Source organism: Thunnus maccoyii, chromosome 7, assembly GCF_910596095.1.
Source record: "Thunnus maccoyii chromosome 7, fThuMac1.1, whole genome shotgun sequence".
NCBI lineage: Eukaryota > Metazoa > Chordata > Actinopteri > Scombriformes > Scombridae > Thunnus > Thunnus maccoyii.
In genome coordinates, this window is record NC_056539.1 from 19,110,690 (window position 1) to 19,132,504 (window position 21,815).

The following is a 21,815-nucleotide window of genomic DNA, read 5'->3' on the forward strand; positions in this document are numbered from 1 at the left end:
ACTGGAACAACTCTGAGATGTTGCCACAAATATAGAAAGTAGTACAATAGCACTTTGACACTGTATAGGGATAAAGTTTCATGGGTTTCAACAAACCTCCTGGACCAAGGCAAAATAAATTATGTCCCTTTGTTTTCAACAATCTTAAGAGGTGAAAGGTGGAATGTTAAAGGAAGCGAAGTTATCTCTGGTTATGAGGCAACACAAACAAGCTGAGGCAACAGGAACACAGAGGGGTCAAAGGTGATTTAATTCAGCTGTAAATACAAGAAGGTTAAAAAAACAAACAAAATGATTTAGGTCTTGTGTATGCTAATGAGGCTGTGTCAGTGGAAGTGACTGGGCGGTGCCACTTAGTTAGAGGAAGAGGTCAAAGTACAAGATCTCTGGTGTGTTTAGCCTAAGTGAGATTAAGTCATATTTGAGTGCACCAAGGTAGTGAGAACTTATTAGGGAACATGTGTCCCAGCTTTCTCTGACAAGCATGGGTGCCGATGATGTGGGTGTTTAGCCCTGGTGTGCCACGGGCAAAAACTGCTAATCCTTCATAATGAAGTAAACCAGAAGCCCACACTGCTTCCTGCACTTGAACAAGCCATCTGGAATTCAGTGCTATTTTTAGGAGGCCTTAAAGAGGAAAATATAAAGTCTGGACCTCAAGTAAATATTATTATATATACACTAATATAATTTTGTGTCCTCATATGCCCTGCATGAATCATCTGCACATCAGATATGCCACATCTCTTCTACTTCAGCTTCTACTTTATATTCATAATTTTAAGGGGATGCTTTCTCTGCTGCAAATCTATTATACATGGATTTGATTTGCAAGTACTGTATATTATATTCGCCTTAAATATGTTCCTCATTTTAAGCGGATCTGGAAGTATGAGTAAAATGTAAACTGCTGTGACTGTTTCTCACAGAGAGATGGCGCAATAAGTAAATTCAGGCCATTCAGAGGTATAAACAGCTTTATCCATCTTTATTCACTTAATACTCACTCTTTGACAAATGTTTGAAGCTGGGTCTTGATTGATCTCTGGGCCTGATCGAATAATATCTGTGAAGAAAGAAAGAAAAAATCATTGCTCCTTTCTGTTTGGCAAAAGACTCGTTAGTTGAACAACTTAAGTGTTAAACATCAACACGAAAGCAACGAAAAGCTGAAACTGTAAATGTATTCATTTTCCAGGCCAAAGGATATTGCAAGTCAGCATTCTGTACTTCTGTTTAGGAGGATTTTGTTAACATCACAGGGTGCAATTAAGCAGCTAAACTTACATAAACAAGCTGACTTTGTAAACTCCCCTCATAAAGACACACACAAGAAATGACGTAATTTGCTTATTCTCAGTAATGAGTCATAACCTTATTAACCTGCATGCTTCCTTAAAAATGAGCAACCCAGCAAAAAAACCCCAGCACAAACACTTCTCCCTGAAAACGGTTTCAGTGCAATTTCGTAGCCAGACAAGACAATATGAGCAGTGTGGCTGCGAGAGGCTACCAGTGACAAACAGATTGAGCACTGTGTTTGAGTGTATCATGTGCTGAAAGATCGCTGAGTGGCAAAAAAAACCTATCTGACAGTCAGCTGACATGACCACAGTTTGCACTGTTGAGTCACAGTCTCAGGCCTGCAATGTGGCCTGAGGGGACTTGTTGAAGAAAGACTCCACTGTTTGGATCATTGTACCTTGTCCCCCTTTGCCGCTCCTTTGGAATTTCAGATACTCGTGAAGAATGCATTTATCTCATCTTCACTAACCAGGAAGCTGGAAGCAACGTCATCTTCAGAACTCAAATCTCGACAAAACCAGAGAAAACTTCCCATTGAAAGGATAAACGTGTGATACTGTCAACTAAATGTGAGATTTAATCCTCATTCCCTCAAACTCCATTCCATGGAAAAAGATCTGTAACACATTCAGCTTTAACAGGTACATTAAAACGTTGAATATATCAAAGCATGTTTCAAAGCATGAAGTTTGTGAGAAAAATGTCAATAAAACTGAGGTACTCTTGAGGAGTTTTTAAGGGACTGGTCACCAATAGCAATATACTTGAAAGAGGAATGGTCAAGAGTTATAAGTATGGAGGTAACGAATATAACAGTTTAATTACATACAAATGCAAATTTTATAAATGCACCAGGTTGTGAATACTGCTGGTTTTTGTTTGTTTGTTTTTTTTTTCTTTCTGTATTTGTGTTTGCTCTTGTGTCGTGGTTTTTGGTATGTCTTGTCTTAATTGTAGGTCTTTGTAATGATGTTGTAGAAAATTAATTAAAAAAAATAAAACTGCCTTTGATATTTTGCAGTAAGAGTAGCAATTAGGAATGTGCATCCTCAGCCCTTTTCCATAGTAGGTAAAGAAGAGATGTAATTAACAACATGCATAATTACTGTGACACTTCAATAGAGCAGAGCCTTCATTAACGTTATTAATTACACCGGAGCCTTTCCTGCTATTACCAGTCAAAATGTCTGCCATGAAAATCACATTTAAATGTACCTTTATCAAGTTTATGATCAAAACAATACATTTTGGGACACACAAGTGGTGCAGGGGTAACGTTCATCCACCACCACAAAGACCTGGGGTTTAATTCTACTTCTAGCTTGGCTGTTTGTTCTAACAAATATTTCACAGTGAGATGCTAGCTGGGAACATACTCTGAACATGTTACTCAGAGATAATGGTAACAAGACATGACAACGGGGATGGAGAAGAACTTTCACTGCAGAGGAAGAGCCTCCAGCTCACCCTGTAGCTCCTTTCTGTGTTTCAGGGAGTCTTCCAAGACATTAATGAGAGGACAAACAGAAGAAAGTTGTGTCTCTATTTTTAAACGTCAGTGTCATGCTTACCAGAGACGGACAACTGAGGAAGCTAATGAGGGGACACTGGTAAAGAACAGCCACATAATCACAACTGTCCTGTGCTCCTACAAGAGTTTCATGGGGGACAAAGGATGATGAAACTCCAAATACCAAGGGATAAAGTGTTATGTTTATGCATCGCCCAACATTTAGGTGCAGTTAACTGTAAAACCTGCGAGGCCGACAGAACACCAGCATTACTCTGACTGAAGCCTAGAGAGCGTCTTCCTTGTATTTCAGCTGCGTCCGGGAAAACCTTGTCATAAATAGCTGACCATGACTTTGTTTACCTCTGTAACGCGTGATTTATTCCAGCAGATAAACACTTCAACATGGGAGACAGAGCGGCTTTCACGAGACAGGAATCACTTCTCTACATCATGGACTTTATGTAATGCGGGCAAGTAATTTTTGCTTGAAGTGATAAGAAATCCCAAAACTATGTTGATATTTGAGTCATGGTTAAAGAATGGGGAGGGGGGGCTGGATTTTCAACAACACCCTATTTCACATTTTTACAGTAATACAAAAATCCTACAAAGAAGCTGCTTATAGCCATGTTTTTTACTTCTGAATAGTCCCACTAAGACAGCTGAGGGTTATTACTAAGTCCCTATAAAGCATTTCTTTTACACTTTCCCCTTCCTTTCATAAAATCACTGGCCATCCATTAAAAGACCCATTTACTCTTCCTTCTAGTCTGCTGTTGTCCTTCCCAGCAGTAAATAAAATTCTGACAGTAACAAGCTGTTTCGGACTGTCATCCCAGCTGAGTTTTATAATCACCCAGCTGTCAAGGGGGGAAAAAAAAAAAACTATATACATCCGGTTTCACATGGCAGTGATAGCATACCGTGTGATAGTTGATCATCTCCTGCAGGCTCTCAGCAAACTTTGTGAGACTGGACTGTGGAGAGAAAAAAAAAGAAAGAGGGACAAGAGTGAGGCAAGCAGAGCGAGACACACAAGACTAATGATAACCAGCTAGCACCACGTAGGCTCCTAATATAACAGTAAAAAACAAATAACCGGAAGTGGATGGATGAAATGCAAATTTTCTACATAAAAAAAAAAAATACTACATCACTGACAAACTCAAGGAAACTGTGGTCTTTTTGGAGACACAATAGCACTTTTGGAAAGAATTTCTTTGGTTAGTGTATTCTCTCCAAATACACGCAGTGGCTGGACTTCAAACCCAAGGGAGAGGCACTGAGCAAAATACACAAAGGCAGACAGGAAGTGCTTGCCTCGCCATGCAAAATTCATATGAGAAAACAAAACAAAACAAAGCATCTGACCTCCATAAGACCCCAGTGGACATTACAAGGTTTTACTGTGACTCATTTTTGAAACTTGGATTTAATCTGGTAATGTCATCAAGGATGAAAACACTCAAGAGAGACAACAAGTGAGTGCGTGCAAACAGAGAGGAAGTAGAGGCCTCTAAACATCCAGGAATCTAAGAAGAAGTCAGTCATGTTTTTTATGCTGTACCGTGTCAAACTTTTATTGGCTTTTTATTTGACTTTTATTTAATAGCATGAAATTATTTCGAATATTGAATATTACTTTAAAAATGTCAAGAGGCCCATCCTTCCACACATCCGCGAAACCGGAATCTGATCGAGCCAGATTATTTTTTTGCTTACCTCGATGACCTCATCTTTGGTGGACTGTTGGGCTAGCTCCCGGATCCCGCTAACAAACTGCTTGTTGGCTGCGTTGTATGCTTTTCCTGCATCAATCATCCCAATACACAACTTCACCAACTACAAAAAGAAAGAATGGAGAGAGCAAAGAGGGGGAGAAAACACAGCGGAGAGAGAGAGAGATAACACTTGAGTGAGTATAAACTAGAAACAGTGCGTGTCATTCCTTCAGGGCATTCTCTCTTATTAAAAACACTTGAACTGCTGAAAATAGATTAAGGAATCGTAGATTTGGTGGAATTCGGTGCTGCAGAATATAAGACAAACACTGAAAAACAAGATGCTTAGTCTGTTTCTTGTTAATTAACAACAGGCACTTCTTTCCCTTCTGACTCATTGGGGGCAAAGATAATTCCAGGTTATGTAAACTCACAAACAAACCCTGGCCGTTCTCCATCCACTCCCACACAGGAGATGACACAGAGCCTGAATGTGCCTCTGCAGCCAAAACAGCAAAAAAAAAACCCTTTGCTTTGAATTTACAATGCAGATTTAAAGCAATTTCCTTAATTGATCAGGAAATAAGCAATAACATCTTGTGTTGTTGTGAGGAAAAATACTTGTTTTCCCTCCAGAAATCTTTATTTATACAACTTTCAATGGGTATTTTTCGCAAGACTCAATAAAATTAGATATTTTTTAAATAATTAATTAAAACACAAGTAAATTATTTGAGTTAAAATTAAACTAGATATTCATTTAAATATAAATATAACACAAAATACTGATTTTTCGCATTTTAGCAACAAATACATTTAGACTCAAACATATAATCGTCTTAGTCACAGATTTCAGAAGGTAAAAAGTAACTTTTGTGACCCATTAGGTGCTTGATCTTTATGTTAGTAATTATTATGTGTAAGCAGGTTTTGACGATGAGGACAGAGATCCCTTATATATACACATACACACACATACTAACACCTACACACACACACAAAATTTCCTCTATGCTCTCATTTACATAAGATATTTTTATGGGTTTTTTTTGGTCTCACTTGTCATCCCAAACAATCTCTTCTTCATGCATCTTTTTACATGATTCTCTCTTGCTTTTGCGGTAAGATGAGAAGTAAAGCTTTTTTTTTATAACCTTTTTGGTTTAGGCAACACAAGTCAGAACAAGTTAACTCTATTAAATTCATATAAGATTCTACTACCGCTGCGTTTCTCCACTGTGCCTGTACATACTCTGTAAGATGCATATTTATAGTTTGCTGTTTGTTAAACTTGAGCTTGTGGATATTTTTTGTTTCATTTCATGATTTTTTTTGTTTATTGGTTTGATCTGTAAATTATACCTCAGGTTTGCATTGAGCTATTTCATTGTTTTTTATTTCATTTTTTAAAGCAAATTGTACCCCAGTTCAATTAAATCTGATCTTGATCAAACCTGGTGACAGAACATCCAAAACATCAGCTATAAGACACATGAGAGCAGGTGTTACAGCCTCCAGTCAGTTAACGCACCATCTTGGGAAAATAGTCCTTTCAAAAGGGGATTTATTATTGGCCCTGTTTAAAGTGTTTTACTTTCGATTTAACTTCTCTCTGTGTGTAGAGGTGTGGCAGCTGAAAGGCGCCGAGAAAGTTGAACTCTGGCCCCTCGTCTCTCAACTCCACCCATCAACATGTCCACACAGAGGAGGCTCACCCATAGAGGGAGAGGACGTTGCTCCTCCTCTATTTTTGAAAGGCAAGAGGGAGATTTAAATATAAAAAAAAAACTAAATGGTTGAAATAAACCATGAGCGAATCTCAGTATCATTTATAAAATAATTTTTCTCTCTTCTTTGGAAAAAATCCATTATTGAAATTCTGATTAAAATACTTTGACAGCAACACCTGCAGGGCAGAGCGGAAGGGGCGATGTGTGTGAAGCAGTGAGAGGAGAGCAGAGGACGAAGGTCTCCTGCTGTCCTCCTCAGGGCGGGATATCTTTTATCAATGTAATGTACTTCATTTTTTTCCATGCTAATCTATGATTGGCCAAAACACGTAAAATGACGCTCCAATGGAGGACATTCTCCCAAACCACTTCAACAACCAGGCTACAATACTGACATTGCGTTGATCCAATGATAATTTCCAAATTTCATCTTCAATTCTCTACCACTGTATGCCGTAAAGCCATAGATAGATTCATACAGTAGAATATTAGAAAAGAGATTATAATATGCAAATTTTAAACTACTTTTAAACACATCACTAAAAAATTACATTTTATTTAGGCCTTTTCAGAGTTTCCCATTTTCAGATTTTCGTTTCCCTTTTTTAAAAAAAAAAAAAAAAAAAATAGAGCAGTAGATAGCTACTTGCGTTAGCCAACGCAACAGTTAGACCCATTGTGTGCGGTGGCCCAATGTGCTGCTACTCTGAAGTGAACTCTTAACAATAGAAAGTAAAAGTAATTTAAATGAAATAACCGGGAGAGTTAGCTTGTTTGTCATTGTTGCTAATAATATCAGACTGGTTAACCAGCAGCCACAAAGTTCTGTTAACAAACAAACAAGATGACCAACAGCCACAAATGGATGTTATGACATGAATACTTCATCTCCACAAAAGAAAGAAGATGACATCAGATAACATGAGTCAGATACAGTTTCACTCTCTCTGTCTCTTTGGTCGCTAATTTCATCTTTGATGGTTAAATGTCTCTTTGTGGCTGTTATGTGAATTTATCTCCTTAACAAGAATGCAGCAGAGATCATAGAACGTGTTGTGGGTAGTTTACTGGACACTGAAGCTGTTGAAGAGTTACAGTGAGCCGTCTGGACTCACGTGGAAAGAGCCTGATTAATTTTGGAATTTATCCCGTTTTTAATTGAGTGGTTGTTCAGTCACTTGTTGATGTTGTGTGATTTGTGAATGAGTGTGCAGGAGGTTTGGCTGCTCGCTTGTGAGAATTTCCTCATTGTTCGTTTTTAAGCTGAGCTGTATATCAAATAACTAAAATTAAGACTTTTTAAATACTAAAAGCAACTAGAATAACAACAGTGTTAACATGTCAGCTTTTTAGCCTATTTTTGTTTGTCGTGCATATAGATAAGAGTGTGTAAGTCATGTATTTGATACATGCATTAATACTTTCTGATGTGAACCTACACTTTTAGATCTGTGAATGTTTTTAGTCTTCAGCACTTATCTGTTCCTGTATCAGATTATAAGCTTTGTGGTACTTTATATATTTATGTATACTAAGAAAATACATAAGAAACACATGTTGTCTGTTTTTGATGAGAACATAAATCTGTCGTTACAATGGAACAATACTATAAATCTGAAATTAACTTTGTTTAACTTTTGTTGGTAAAATGACTCATCTGAACCACTCCAGAGCTAAAATGAGCGATTCTTTGTTTAGAAACAATATGTGCTAAATGTCTTTGAAGAAGCGGCCTTTTCACCACTCAGGGGTTTTTGTTTTTGAATGCAAATTGTTTGCGAGCGTCATATAAAATTGCCTCCTTCTGATTTCAATGGGTGGGGGACAATGATATAGTATGATGCTGTTTGTTGTAGATTTCATTTACATTCTGTTTGAATATGGGTTGCTATAATTCAACAGGTTATGCTACAGATTATGTTGGTGTATGGTGTTTTAAAATCTTGTTCTATATGCCCCTCTTTCACTTTGATCACCCGCCCCTCTAAAAGGTCTCTGCGCTGCCCTGCATTTGAACATAAGAACATAACTTGAACATAAGAAAGAAGAGATAAGTAGCCAAACTACTGTAAAATATCATGACGCCGTGGCTTCATTTTCCTCCTGTCTTCCCCAGTTTTTTGAGTCACTAGCCGCCACTGGTACACACATACACTATCACACCCATATTCATGCTCGCAAATACTCCCACTCGCCAGCAGATCCTTCCTCTTTACAGCAAGAAGGGAAGTCAGGCTGGGGCTGAGTCACAGAGGAGGGGTGAGGAGGAGGGTGTGACTCTGTAAGACTGTAAGTCAAGGAACAATGAAATGGGATCGTCCAAGCTCAAGGTCTCCCTCAGCTAGTGAACATACTCTCAGCTGTGCAGGGATCCGCAGGGAGGAGGGATTGGTTTACTATCAGGGCGGAGTACAACTACTTAATAACACTAGTTAGTTTAGCTGGTTCACTACTCTGGTTTAGTTTTTTGAGTTGTTTAGTCAATTTGAGCAGAATGAGTGAGATACAACAACCTAAAAAGGCAAGAATTTATTCAAATTAATCCCACGTAAAGGTAACTTAGAACAAAATGAAGTTAAAATACACTCTGGACTAGCGCTCATATGCAGTGTAATAAAGAGTACAAAAACACATCATCCAACTGTAAGTTACGAGGACTGAAATGTGTTTTTGTTGTGACCAACCTCTCTGACCTTGTTTTCCATCATGGTTTTGCACCAAAACACACAAACACGCACACCAATACCCAACAACCCAAACATCTTTCTATTCAGTGGTCATGGTTGCGACGGATGCCAACCGTTACCATTTTTATGATTTTGATCAACAAAATGTAAATAACGAGACGTGATAACAAGATACTTGGCACAAGGAGTGAATTCAGGCACAGGTAAACAACAGTTCGACTAGCAGTGTTTATTCTCCGCTGTGTTGGCAATAAATAGAGATGTGAACTGCCCCCGCTTCAGAATCACTGCTCCATCTGTGACAGTGTGGTGCAACTAATTATTTTTAGGAATTACGCCAATAATTTGCCCAATTACAGACAATACTAGACTGTAATGAATAAGGTGTTTCTTCACATATCTGTTTAAGAAATGTACATGCATATTTTTAATTGAAGTGCAAGCCAAGCGCATAGTTTCTACATTAAGAGTCTTATTCAAAAGGCAATCAGCCAGGGAGGCATACTGGAGACTAGGCCAGGGATAAACATGCAACTTTCCATTTACAGGATGGCCTCTGTAGCAGCTGGTTCACACAGTAGAACAAATGAACAATTAAGCAATACTTTTTATGGGTGGTACTCACTTTGTCGAGCTTGGATTCCAACTCACACACATCCCCCTCCACTTCCTCTATGGTGGCTCTGTGGGGACAGAAAAAAAAAAGATGTTTGAAATCAATAATAACCACGACTCAATACTTTTAGGGGCATAAGCTGGATGATGAGAAGACATAGTGCAGAGGCACCGTTATGTGAAGCACATGTACTCCTTCTGTGCCAACTTGGTTTACCACATTATTACCCTTTTCCTCTTCACCACCTTTCCTGTGTCTACTGTATACAGACTAGTCAGATGAGTAAGCATTTTAAAATTAAACTAAAAGTGTCTGCGTACTTTGAATTAAACTTCTTTCAGTTGTCACAACATAAATGGTCAACAACAGAACTTCATATTGATCTTGAGTGAAAGTAAAGCAACTGTAACTGACACATATAACACAACAGTAGCAGATTGTGGGCGACGTGATGAATCCGCAAACATGTGCCAAACTGCATCTTCGATATGTTGAACTTTTTTTTTTCAAACGTCTTCTAACAATTCAATTTTACCTACATTCCCCTACAATTAAAAACTGAAAACTACATTTGGAATACTGTACACTTGTACAGTACTGACGCAAGCACGTGCAGACGGACACACACCATTAGAGGCAGCCAAACTGAGAGTTGCCATTTTGGGTAAAGCCGCAGGGCCAGAGTCAGGTCTGGCGCTCTGCCTTTTAAAACGTGACAAAGCACAGCTTGGTTCTCCACAGGATCAACAGCCTACGAGCCTGAGAGCGCCATGGCAGGGAAAGGAAAAACTCAAAGACCTCATCCCGGCACAGGCCTGATTCATTTTTGCTCTTCTCATCTTGATGATAAATCACACTGTTTTAACATCATACTGTGGACTTGTAGGAAAGGCACACAATTCTGGGAATACTGTAAACTCACAACAGAGTAAAAATACAATAAATAAGACAAGTAAAACCAATACTAAGGATGTTATATGAAGATACTTTTAATGTTGCCCTACTTCATGGAACATCAACAGCAAAGATGCTTGCTGGGGCTTAAATTCGGGAGCACTTTCTCACTATTAAACCAGGGGAGTTTATGTTTAACAATTATTGCACATTAGACAAGAGTTTATTACACTTTAATAAGCCCATAAAGTTTTTGCTGCTTTTGCACTGTGCGAGCATTGACCACAGTCTATTAGTGAAAAATACATTTAAAAGCAGCAACAAGGCACCATTGGGAGATTTAACACTGAACGACAGAGCCAAGAAAGAAAACGTTTGTTGAACTTTGTTCACACATTATGAAAACTGACTGTATGACACAACACTGCTTTTCTCTGCTCTTAACTCATGTATCAGCAGTTATGTCCCATGGCTCATACAGTGTGTGTGGCCTTTAGATGAAGCATGATCCTCATTAACATCGGTTTAGCCGTAATACGTTTATTCTCTAGACAAAAGAGACAATGAAATACATATACTGGTGCAGCTGGAGCACTCCAACTTATTGTATTTGTAAAAGTGACTTAACTAGATTTCAGGCTTATTATGCTGCTGCCCTCAGTATAAATCACTCAGATAACAACATTAGTTTAATGCTTGAATATAAATGTCATGTTTTCTCTTCAAGAGAAAACACAACATATTATGCAGCACTGTGTGTGTGTGTATCAAGTTTGTCAGTATAAAGCAGAAGGATTAAGAGTGACACCCTGCTGCAGCAGCAGACGGGCATTCGCCAAAACCCCTCCAGCTGTTTGTTCTTCCGTATGGTGCCAAACTGACGGCAACCAACATCTGGTGACTGTCAGGGAAAAACAAGAGGCAGAATGGGTTATCTGAGTTATAGATGCACCAATCCAACTTCTTCAGTCCTGATACTGATACCTGGGTTTTGGGTATCAGCCGATACTGAGTACCAATCCGATACCAGTGTTTAATTAATAAGCTGTATGCCTCACTGGGTGCAAGAGACTGGGATCGTTCTTTTGTGTGTAAGGCAAAATCGGGCTTGAATTAAACATTGCTTTCTTAACTCTGTTATTTATTAAAATAATGGTATCCGATACCAGATCGGCCTATTGTCACAGATACCCGATCCAGCTATTTAAGTCAGTGTCGGACTGATATCTGATATCAGTATTGGTAGCAGTGCATGAGTGCTTTCATCAAGAGATGCATGGATGAAGGATTCACATGTACAGACAGTTTTTACTGTATGTCTAACAATATTTTATAACAGGGATATGTCTACTCAATATCTTTTAAGTACTGAGCAAACTGTGTCTATAGCACTGAGTTTCAAAAATGTGTTGTCAAAGTCTTAGTCTTGTTTATTCATTTATCGGATGGCATATATTTAATTCTATTTTTCCTTATAAAAGTATTTAAGTAATATATCAATGGCACTTGTGAACTGTAAAAGAATGACTGCTTTAATCATCAGAATCAATTTCCATTCTGTTAGTGCTCCATCTACAGTAAACACACATTAAAACACACAATAATTTTCTCTATCAAGACATGCATCTGAAGTTAGTGCAGCTAAGAGGGTGTTGTCTTTTATATGAAGAGGGCTGTGGTGTGAAGCACTGTTTGTGGCCAAAATATAAGCTTTTTACAATTGTGCTTTATCAGCCAGTAACAATGATGGAGCTACATATAACCTTTAAGCCTTTGGATATACTGCTGCAACAGAAAGTAACCGCTTTAACTGGGCCGAAGGTATTAGAGCTCTTCCACACTTATAGCACTATCATTGATGACAAAAGGGTAAATCTCAAGTGGCAGAATGCTGATTGGTGGAAAAACCAATATCTGGCTGTATGACAGTTTGGTCTCAGCGCTGCCAAGCATCTGCCTTTCTTAAATCCTTGACCAAAAATACTAAATCCCTTCTAGATTCAGGAGAGGAGCTCCATTGCTAAATCTAAGCTCAAACCTGACTGAGCTTGCCATGGCTAAAAATGATATACAGTAGTTGTTCAGTTACTGTCTATGTTACTGAGAGAAGGAAACAAACTGGCATTACGGAAGTATTAAAAGTCATTAATCAGAACAGCAAGCACACACAGCAACTCCATCAATCAGCAAGTTGAGTTGTGGGGACGCCAGAACCAAACTTTTGAGCCTGCAGACATTTACAAGAGTCTAATTCTGCCAAATATGTTAAGTGACAATCCTCTAGACACGGAACCTACATTGCATAAGAGTATACTGTTCGGCAAAAGTACTCATCTAGTTTACTTTGATTAATACTCAAAGACTAAACTCCAATAGCATGCCCTGACATCAACTTTTACCATTTGTTATATCTTCTGTACCTTATAATTTAACAACTCTAGTCTGTGGGAATGGCTTCAGTCCTGATTACTGCCTTGCAACATGGGAGCAGTGTCACTGAGTTTCATCATAGTAGTCTGTGGTTTTAAGAGATTTTGTTAGCGACCCAAACATAGTGGAATGAACTAAGGACTTAAGTAGATAAGGAGGGCAGAAACAAGGTCACAAGCAATAAAGAGCCTGCTTCTCTCGTGGAGACGTTAACCCAAGCTAAACTCAAGAGCATTGTACAAGCCCTGTTTGCCTTTGTCAGTGGCTACAGGCACAAGTTCATTTATTTGATGAACCACCCAGAATCATAACTGTTATGCTGACAGGCTCTAGTGTCTGGCTTTAAGAGGATTTGGCCTATTATTATATTTTTCTACAAGCTACAATCCCTGGTTCTCCAACATTCATAGAGAAGCATGATTTGGGTGTGCGCTTAAGAAAACTCATAAGGGGATGGGGCAATTAAACTGATATTAGCCCTGCGCAAAACCCAACAAAAAAAAATCCCTCAGATAATCAAGAAAAAGCTCATGGACAGAATTAGAGAAAAACAGGCTTGCCAGTTCTTCAGTGAATATCATCTTATTATTATAAACACATGCTGTAAGACAACGCCTGTCACTTTGTCCTTGATAAAAGGCACTTGGCCTCACCTGCTCCACTGTAGAGGCTTGAGGGCAAACAACAGGACACCTGCTGTAGTGGAAACTCTGAGATGTAAATATGTTTAACTGAGTGAGTCAAAGGAAGGGTGGCCTGGAAAAGGTCGTACACATTCAGCCAACTTTCCCTGGATGGAAAGTGCTTTAGAAAAATCAGCCTTGGAAATCTAACCCGATCCTTTGTCAGTCAGTTGCTCTCTAGCTTTCTATGCAACCACGACTATTTCCATTTAATCTCACAACTTGGGCCTGCAGGGTGAACTTGTGAAAGTGCTGACAGAGGATAAGAAAAGGAGGGGCCCTGGCCAAATGAAAATCTGGGCCATTGCCTCACAGCTCTGACCTTGGAGCGTGTCCAGGCAGCCTGAGTCTGGATAATGAGCAGAAGAAAAAGGCATGAGAACCAGAGACACAGACTTTTAATTATAATACACATCATTTTCACTGGAAAATATGTGGTGATAAAGGCTGCAATAAAACATGGTTCTCATGCAAGACAAATATACATTGTAGTTACAGACCCCCACGGTGCAAATCACACATACGGTGTCCAGAATACAGGGACATAAAACAAAGAGAGGAAACTTCAGCAACAATCCAACAGATATTGGTATACTGAAGCACCTTTCTATAGTTTCCATAGATGGTCTATGGCTGGCTGTGTAGTTAATCAGTGGATGGTTGCCAGCGAGGGCTGAAGGATTCAGGTAGGAGTTCAACAGTGTGCAAAATTAATTATTTGATACAAACCTCCCTTTTGGGACGAGATTCTTCTAAAATTTCTTTTCATGTAATTTCAAAAATATGAAAACTTCAGGTAAAAAGTGTAACATCACACAACACACACCTGAAAACTGAAACAGCAGGGCATCTGTTAAAGATTAGCAAAAATAAGAGTTGGTACAACTATTAGTTACAGATTTTATTATACCCATAGTGCTACAAATGTTGTCTGGGACTTGGCAGTAATGAGAAACAAAGAAAGCGACTTGACGCCCGAACTGCTTCACTTGAAGTATGAATCAGTCAAGAACCCTGTGGATTATTTACATTAAAGAAAACCAAGGGATATAAAATGTTATTATGTGAACACTCTTATCCAGACCTCCTAACAGTCAAATACATGATATGTGTTTTAAAAGCAGTGGTGCATGTGGTAATAAAACCCTGTGCACTTAAGGGCCAAGTTAAACAGGACTGCAGGGAAGTGATAGTAATGTCAACTTAAGGCTGTTCCTATGCTGTTTAATTTCATTTGTTATCCAACTGCTTATCTTCAACTAACTGCAACTACCAACTGAACTTCTGCAAGTCATATAAGGGCATTCTTGCTTCAGTATTTACACTACAATCTCCTTCAGTCAGTGCACAACAGTACATACAAAAAGGATATCACAGGATTTATACAAATCCTGAGATAAACAACTTTTAAATCTCCTTATCCCGAGTTATCAAACCTGATAATGAAAAGTGTAAGCTACACAATAACAGTTTGTTTTCAGTTCATAAGAAGATCTCAATGAGATGTAGGGATTTTAATGAAATGCTGCATGGATTCAAGAATAAGATATTGCACCTATGTAACAAAAGGTTCATGAGTGAACACAGTTTGTATCTTTGACAGAAAAGTGCAGCATCACTGACCTTAATTTCTAGTTAAGAGTGCATAAATCTGGAGTAAAAGTTGAGTCACTGATATTTTAAGAAAGCCATGAGTCTGCTGAAAGCCATGAGAAATCACTTATGTTTTCCATCAATCAGGGCAGAGATTTTCTAAACACTCTCAGACATGTAAAAGCCTTTGATAATAGATCAAATGTTTTCCCAAAATCAACAGAGGAATTTCTTATGCCAGTGTTGTATTCTCAATGTAGTGATACAATGGTATCTAGACACTGCATTGTGACATCAATAAGCTTGAATCTCTCAAGAGCCCACATAGTGCTATAAAGTAGGATAGATGATAAGCAGATAGGCTGGATGATGCTGGTATTTTGTTTTCAGTGCAAAGAGCTTCTGGCCAAATATCTGATATCTGGCTCCTGCAAACTGAAGAGAAGCAGCCCTCGCCTCTGAAGCAGACAAGTAAAAGAGACTTTATGCGGAGAAGATTTAATCAGCGGCCAATCTCATCACACTGAACTCCGTTAGACCATATAATAGCCATAATATAACATTTGCGTCCACCTTTCATTTCAAGTGTTTTGTACCATCATTAGTGCATCTTTTCCAAATCCTGGAAGCATTGATGTACTAAAATGTAAACATTTTATTGTTCAGTCTACTATATTTTGTTTCTTTTGTATTTCACTCATTTAGCCTACATTGACTCTTTGCAATCACAGATGTGCTTGATAAGTAGAAGTTTTAGACAGAAGTTTAGCAACTGTGAGTCTAGAAATTTGTTAGTAATGAATCATCGATGAAGCAAAAATATTTAAGTCCCTGTCCATGTACAACTATTGATTAGGACATTTGGATTATTTACTTGCCCTGGTGCTCATACTGGTTAAGAGCACATGAATAAAATGCTGAATATGAATACCAGTCGAGATTGTGTTATACTATTGGTTCATTAAGTTTCTGTCATGCTAACTATTATTTTCATTATCCATTAATCTGCCAATTATTTTCTCAATTAATCTTTTTGTCAAAGAGAAAAAGAAAATATTGATAAACATCCATCACAAATTCCCAATGTGAGCCCAATGTAACGTCCTCAAATTGCTTGTTTTCTCCAACCAAAAGATACCCAATTTACTATCATAGAAGACTAAGAAAACCAGCAACTATTCACATTTAAGAAAGTTGGAACCAATTAATTTTTGGCACTTTTGCTTAAAAATAACAATGCTTTTGCTTTTGGGGGTTGATTTTTCTGTAACTCCTGATAAACTGTCAAAGAAAGCCTCATTAAACAAGCAATAACTCCAGAGGTCAAGTGAGCAGCTCCAAGTACGTTTGCTGTGACTAACCAGTGTCTGGTTGTACTCACAATTATATTCACCACATTTGTTGACTCTTCCTGTGTGACCAAGCTTGGGTGGAAAGAGTAGATTCCACCAGAAAAGTAAAAGGAAACAACAACATATGATTACTAGCTTTTTCACTGAATGAAACAATATAAATTAGGGTACTACAACACCCTGGTTTAACTGCTGTTTGGGTGTGATGGCAAAGCTCGGGCTAAATATAGAGAGACGTGTGGTACAAACCAGACTACAGCCCATGAAGAAGAAAAGAAAAACGGCTGCCTTGTAAACCACATCACTGAGAAAGAGGCCAATTCAGCATCACTGAGGGAATGTTTAGGTACTCATTCTCTTTAAGTTGACCAAGATCACGCAAAGGGTCACAGTATATGCCAGACAGAAGCCCACAATACTATACATTTAGGCTAGAAGTTAAGCCAGTTGCTTGGATTATATTGGTCTTTTAAATTAAGTTTGCTATTCTTATACCGAAGTTCCTTATGATTTTTGCACTGTGATTGGCAGACACTATTGTAATACTGTCAATTATTTTTTCGATTTAGTACGTTAAATGTCAGAAAATGGTGAAAAATATCCATTTCATTCAATAAACAGTCCAAAACTGAAAGATATTCCACTTACAATTATTTAAAACAAAGAAAAGTAGCAAATTCACACATTTGAGAAGCTGGAATTAGCAACATTTTGGCCTTTTTCCTTGATAAATAACTTAAATGATGAATGCATCATACAAAAAGTTAACGATTAATTTTCTGTCAATCAAAAAACTAATCAACTAATAGTTTTAGCTCAAAAAAAAAGTCACTGACGGCTGAAAATCTTTATAGGCACTGTATGTCTATACTGTATGTTTTTGTGTGGCCTGATGAGTCGACATGGCACCAACTCTTCAAAAGGTTGCCACGGTAATCCACTAAAATCTGTAGACTCGTGTTACTTCAGCTACTTTGAGTAAACATCCACATAAAAAGGCCTTATTTTAGCAGTGGGTGACTCAACTTCTGACAGTGCCAACAACTCAACAACATTAACAACAGAAACAGACACAGCCTTGGAGTCTCTCTGTGCCACTTGCCCCCCGCCTGTTAGTCAGAGCTCTGACTAGATAGTAAAACCTAAAAAACAGAGATAACTCATTTTTTTCCAGTGAGTCAATGACCATAATACAAAAAAAAAAAAAACAATACAGTGCCGCCTCTCATGCCTCATGTAGACCGTGTGCACTTTTCATGCAGAAACGAGGCAGTTAAACAGGTTTGTCATCCACGCGGCCGACACAATAGAGTCTTCTGTGGGCCTGCGGTGCTGACCTCAACACTTGAAAGACATAAGCGGACACTCAAAAGACCATCTGCTCTTCACATAGTTCCAGTTTCCTCCCTACTGGAAGACGTTCTCTAAAGCAGCAACACTTCAGAGTTAGCTGGTTTACTTGGTTATCTGTTTCCAGCTATCTATTAATAATGTCATATAGAGCTGAAACTATTAACAGAAAATCAATATTCATAATTGATTCATGGAAAAAGTAAATTTTCAAGCAAAAAAGTGCCAAACATAACCTAGTTTGAACTCGTCAATTGTGAGGATTTGCTGGATTTTCTCTGTCTCATGTAGTAGTAAACTAATATAGTTGGGTTATGGATCTGCGTTTGAACAAAAAAGCAACATAAAAACATAATTTTGAGAAATTTTGATGGGAATTTTTCACGATTGTTATTTTATAGACCAACTGATTAATCGATTCATCAAGTTAATCATCGACAGATCAATAAAAAATGACAATAATTGTCAGTTGTAGCCCTACTGTTATAATAAAAAAAACCTGCCCAGTCATTTAATGTTGAAGTATCTGTCAATACTGAGTCATATTCCACATTTCCTACATAACAAAGCTGCACACTCCAACACAGCCCAAAGCAGGCTTACTTTAAAACTATTGTAGCTAATCCCATTTAGATATTTCTGACAGTTGAATACTCTGCATTACAGCTTTACTTTGATGTTTTCCCACAATGTTCTGTATGGTCTCCAGCAGCGTTTTGTCGTCTTCATCTTTCCCCTGGTGCTTCAGTCTTCTTCATTAATGTGTTCATGTACAGGAAGAAGATTATAGACGGTGTTTATTCCACTGAACTGAAATGACAGTGGTAGTGGCAAACAAGTCAACACTTTGAATCTGTTATTGTGGATGGAAATGTGAAGAATGGGGTGAGTTCAGTGCCGTGACGTAGATCCTGTAATTGTTAGAGAGAGTGGAGCAGTGGTGATATGGAGGGGGTGAGGGTGGGGGGATCCCGCTGTGGTAAAACCCACCATTAGACGCAAGAGATGAGCTTCAACAACATCAATGAGATGAGGTCATTCCTTAAAAGATAAACACTTACACTGGTTCTTGTGGAAATTTTGGATGCTCTTAGTAATGAGCAAACACTTTCCTCTACATCCTCATCCGTCTTATGTCATAGGATGGAAACAAAGACGGTGAAGAGGAGGTGAGTGTTAAAACGACAATATTAGACAATATTATAAGTATCTACAGTATACTTTTAGAGCCAGGTTTAAAGATTAAGGACTGGTTGTGATTGACAGGCTAATATGTTAAATAACGTGTAAACACATTTACTCTGTATGAGAGAAAACTATAAATATATTATTAATACAAAGAGCCTTTAATGACACCTTTACTCAAGTTTAACAGGAGTATAAATGACATTTCCTTTAAGCTGCAAACACTCTTAATATAACGGTACACTTGGAAATTGAGAGTATATCATATTTCATTTTTTACTCGCTGTGCTGCCCTTTTCTTAGGAGCGGTAGCATTATAGCAGGAGTACTGTCAGTCCTCATTTCATTAGCTGTTAATTGCCAGTATTAATAACTATTAAAAGTAAATGGACCACAGTTCAATTAAATCAAACTGCAACAAGCCCAGCATGCTAACAAGCCTACAGCTGGACTCCCATGGGAAACTAATCTGGGTGTATCGCAGTATGAGCGCTCATCATCAGGCTCTGGGTTCTGGATTAGCGGAGACTGCCAGTGATCTGCTGACTCTACAGCTGTCAGTGACTCAGGGGAAACTTCAACCGGGGCTGTTGGACCAATGACTTCATATCGTGGCCCTCAGCCAAGCTAAGAATAAGGAAAACCAATCAGGAGCGAGCGATCGTGTTAGAATGATTAACAAGAGAGCGAAGACGGGAGAAAACGTAGCTGCTAATTACAGAAATTTGTTCACTTCTGGGTAGTTCATATCTACTTGGGGCAAGTATAAAAACATATTAGTTCTACTCTTGTGCTTTTTTTTAATCTTTCAATGTTATGCTTCGTCGTATACATTATTTAGAACTAGTATCAAAAACATTTCAGCTTCACAGTTGTTTCAGGTTTTGATCAAAATGAGAAGCAGACTAAACTGTTGCACTTTAACTAAAAAAAAAACACACATTTAAGTTTTTGTTATGAAAAATATATTCCATTTATTAGTCTCCTTTGGGTACTATATATATTAAATATGTGAAACATTTATTCCTATACAAGTGAGGAGCAAAGCAATGACCCTCCGAAGGGAATTTTCAACTCTCATACTTGAAGGGGAGCCAGAAAAGCTCTCAAGTCTAACATCTATTCTCAAGTGGAAAACTAGGCTAGTAGGGTTTACTGCCAAAACTACATAATTTTTGCACTAGTGCATCTCTCCTCTGGGCTGAAAGCATGGTTTATGACCAAAGACAGCTTCCCAACTAAAATGAGGATGAGCGCAAAAAAAAAAAAAAAAAAAAATATGTGGGGTGTGCCAGATTACCACTTGAAAACAACCCTCTCCACATTTGGGGGCTCCATATTCTCTGGCACAAAGTTGAAAGCAAACACCAAAATGGAAACAGATGTTGAGCGAGTGAGAAGCTGTTCCACACTGGTGTGTATCCCATGTTTTCATCTATTCTCTCTTTCTCTCTCCTGCTTTGTCTTCCTCTCCGGCCAAATATAACGAGCGGGGGTTGGAAAAATGAGTAAAGCGATGATGATCGAAGTGGAAAACTGTACTGCAAAAAAAAAAAAAAAAAAATCTCTCATCAGTCCCATGATGAGCGCACAGTCAGGAAACGTTGAAATGACTCTCCTAAAGGGCAAAGGTCACTATGGACATGGATAAAGATGGGGGAGATATGAGATGGCTTCCCTTCACACTTGGGTGATTGAACGGAGATTGGAGAGAATTCATTATGTTGATATTCAGATGGTGCAAAAGCTAAATGTCTGTTATCCATGAAACTACAGACAAGCAGGGCGTAAATAACACGTGATAATGATGATGATGTGATCGCTTTTGCAGAAGACTATGATTTGTCTTATTTCTGTGATACAGTGAACAAACTCAGTGCTCGTTTGCTTTAAAGTCTAAATCTCATTCAACCTGATACATACAATAAATTGGACGACATATTAAAGTGTCATTAAGGAAAACGTGTGAACTTCTTCTCCCTCCAAGAAGACACTGCATTTAAAAACTGGAGATGTTAATAAAGAGACTTTGTTATTATTACATATATTTTTGCTAAAGCCCCGATAACTTTCATTTATTTAAAACAGTTCAGAAAACATTTGATTGAGTGAGATGGAGGGCAAAGAGGAGGAAGAAGAGGAAATTATAATTGCAGATAGACAAAAGGTCAACATGCAACTAATTATTTTCATTATCGATTAATCTGCAGATTATTTTCTCAATTCATTAACTAATCATTTAGTCTATATCTGTCAGAACAACTGATGTCTTTAAATTGCTCATTTTGTCAGAACAACATTTAACAACCCAAAGATACTCAGTTTATCACGAGACCAAGGCTAATATTTAGCATTTTTGCTTTAAAAACTACTTAAACGATTGATTGATTATCAAAGCAGTTACCAATTAATTCCCTGTCGATGGGCTAATTGATTAAGACATTTCAGCTCCAAGTTGCTTACAATAATCTGACTGCTACCGCTCATATTGGTGGCTGCCTACATGTTGGAGCTAATTAGACGTCTGCTCAGGTAGAAAGGGTGGAGCTATACTGGGGTTATACGAGATCGCCAAACTCCAACAAGAACAATAAAAGTGTAACTTCTCCACCCGAACAGGTGCATCAAAGTTACTGGAACGTAAGTGAAATGTCAATCAAGTACAGACTGTACAAAACTACAGTCATCAGCAGACGTGTAATTAGACCAATTAAAATGTGTGGGTGTATCAGGGGCATGTTGGGCCTTTTAGTATT

At 38.2% G+C, this 21,815-nt stretch overlaps 1 protein-coding gene across 2 annotated transcripts in view; it reads right to left on the reverse strand.

Moving 5' to 3' along the window:
- Nucleotides 1-21,815, reverse strand: part of LOC121900636 (arf-GAP with coiled-coil, ANK repeat and PH domain-containing protein 2-like) — a 54,730-nt gene that overhangs the window by 30,670 nt on the left and 2,245 nt on the right. For both annotated transcript variants that reach the window (XM_042417068.1, XM_042417069.1), the window contains exons 2-5: nucleotides 9,582-9,639; nucleotides 4,541-4,660; nucleotides 3,742-3,795; nucleotides 1,008-1,066 (exon numbers count right to left, since the gene is read on the reverse strand). In XM_042417068.1, the coding sequence (XP_042273002.1) occupies nucleotides 1,008-1,066; nucleotides 3,742-3,795; nucleotides 4,541-4,660; nucleotides 9,582-9,639 (291 nt within the window). The remainder of the gene's footprint in view (nucleotides 1-1,007; nucleotides 1,067-3,741; nucleotides 3,796-4,540; nucleotides 4,661-9,581; nucleotides 9,640-21,815) is intronic.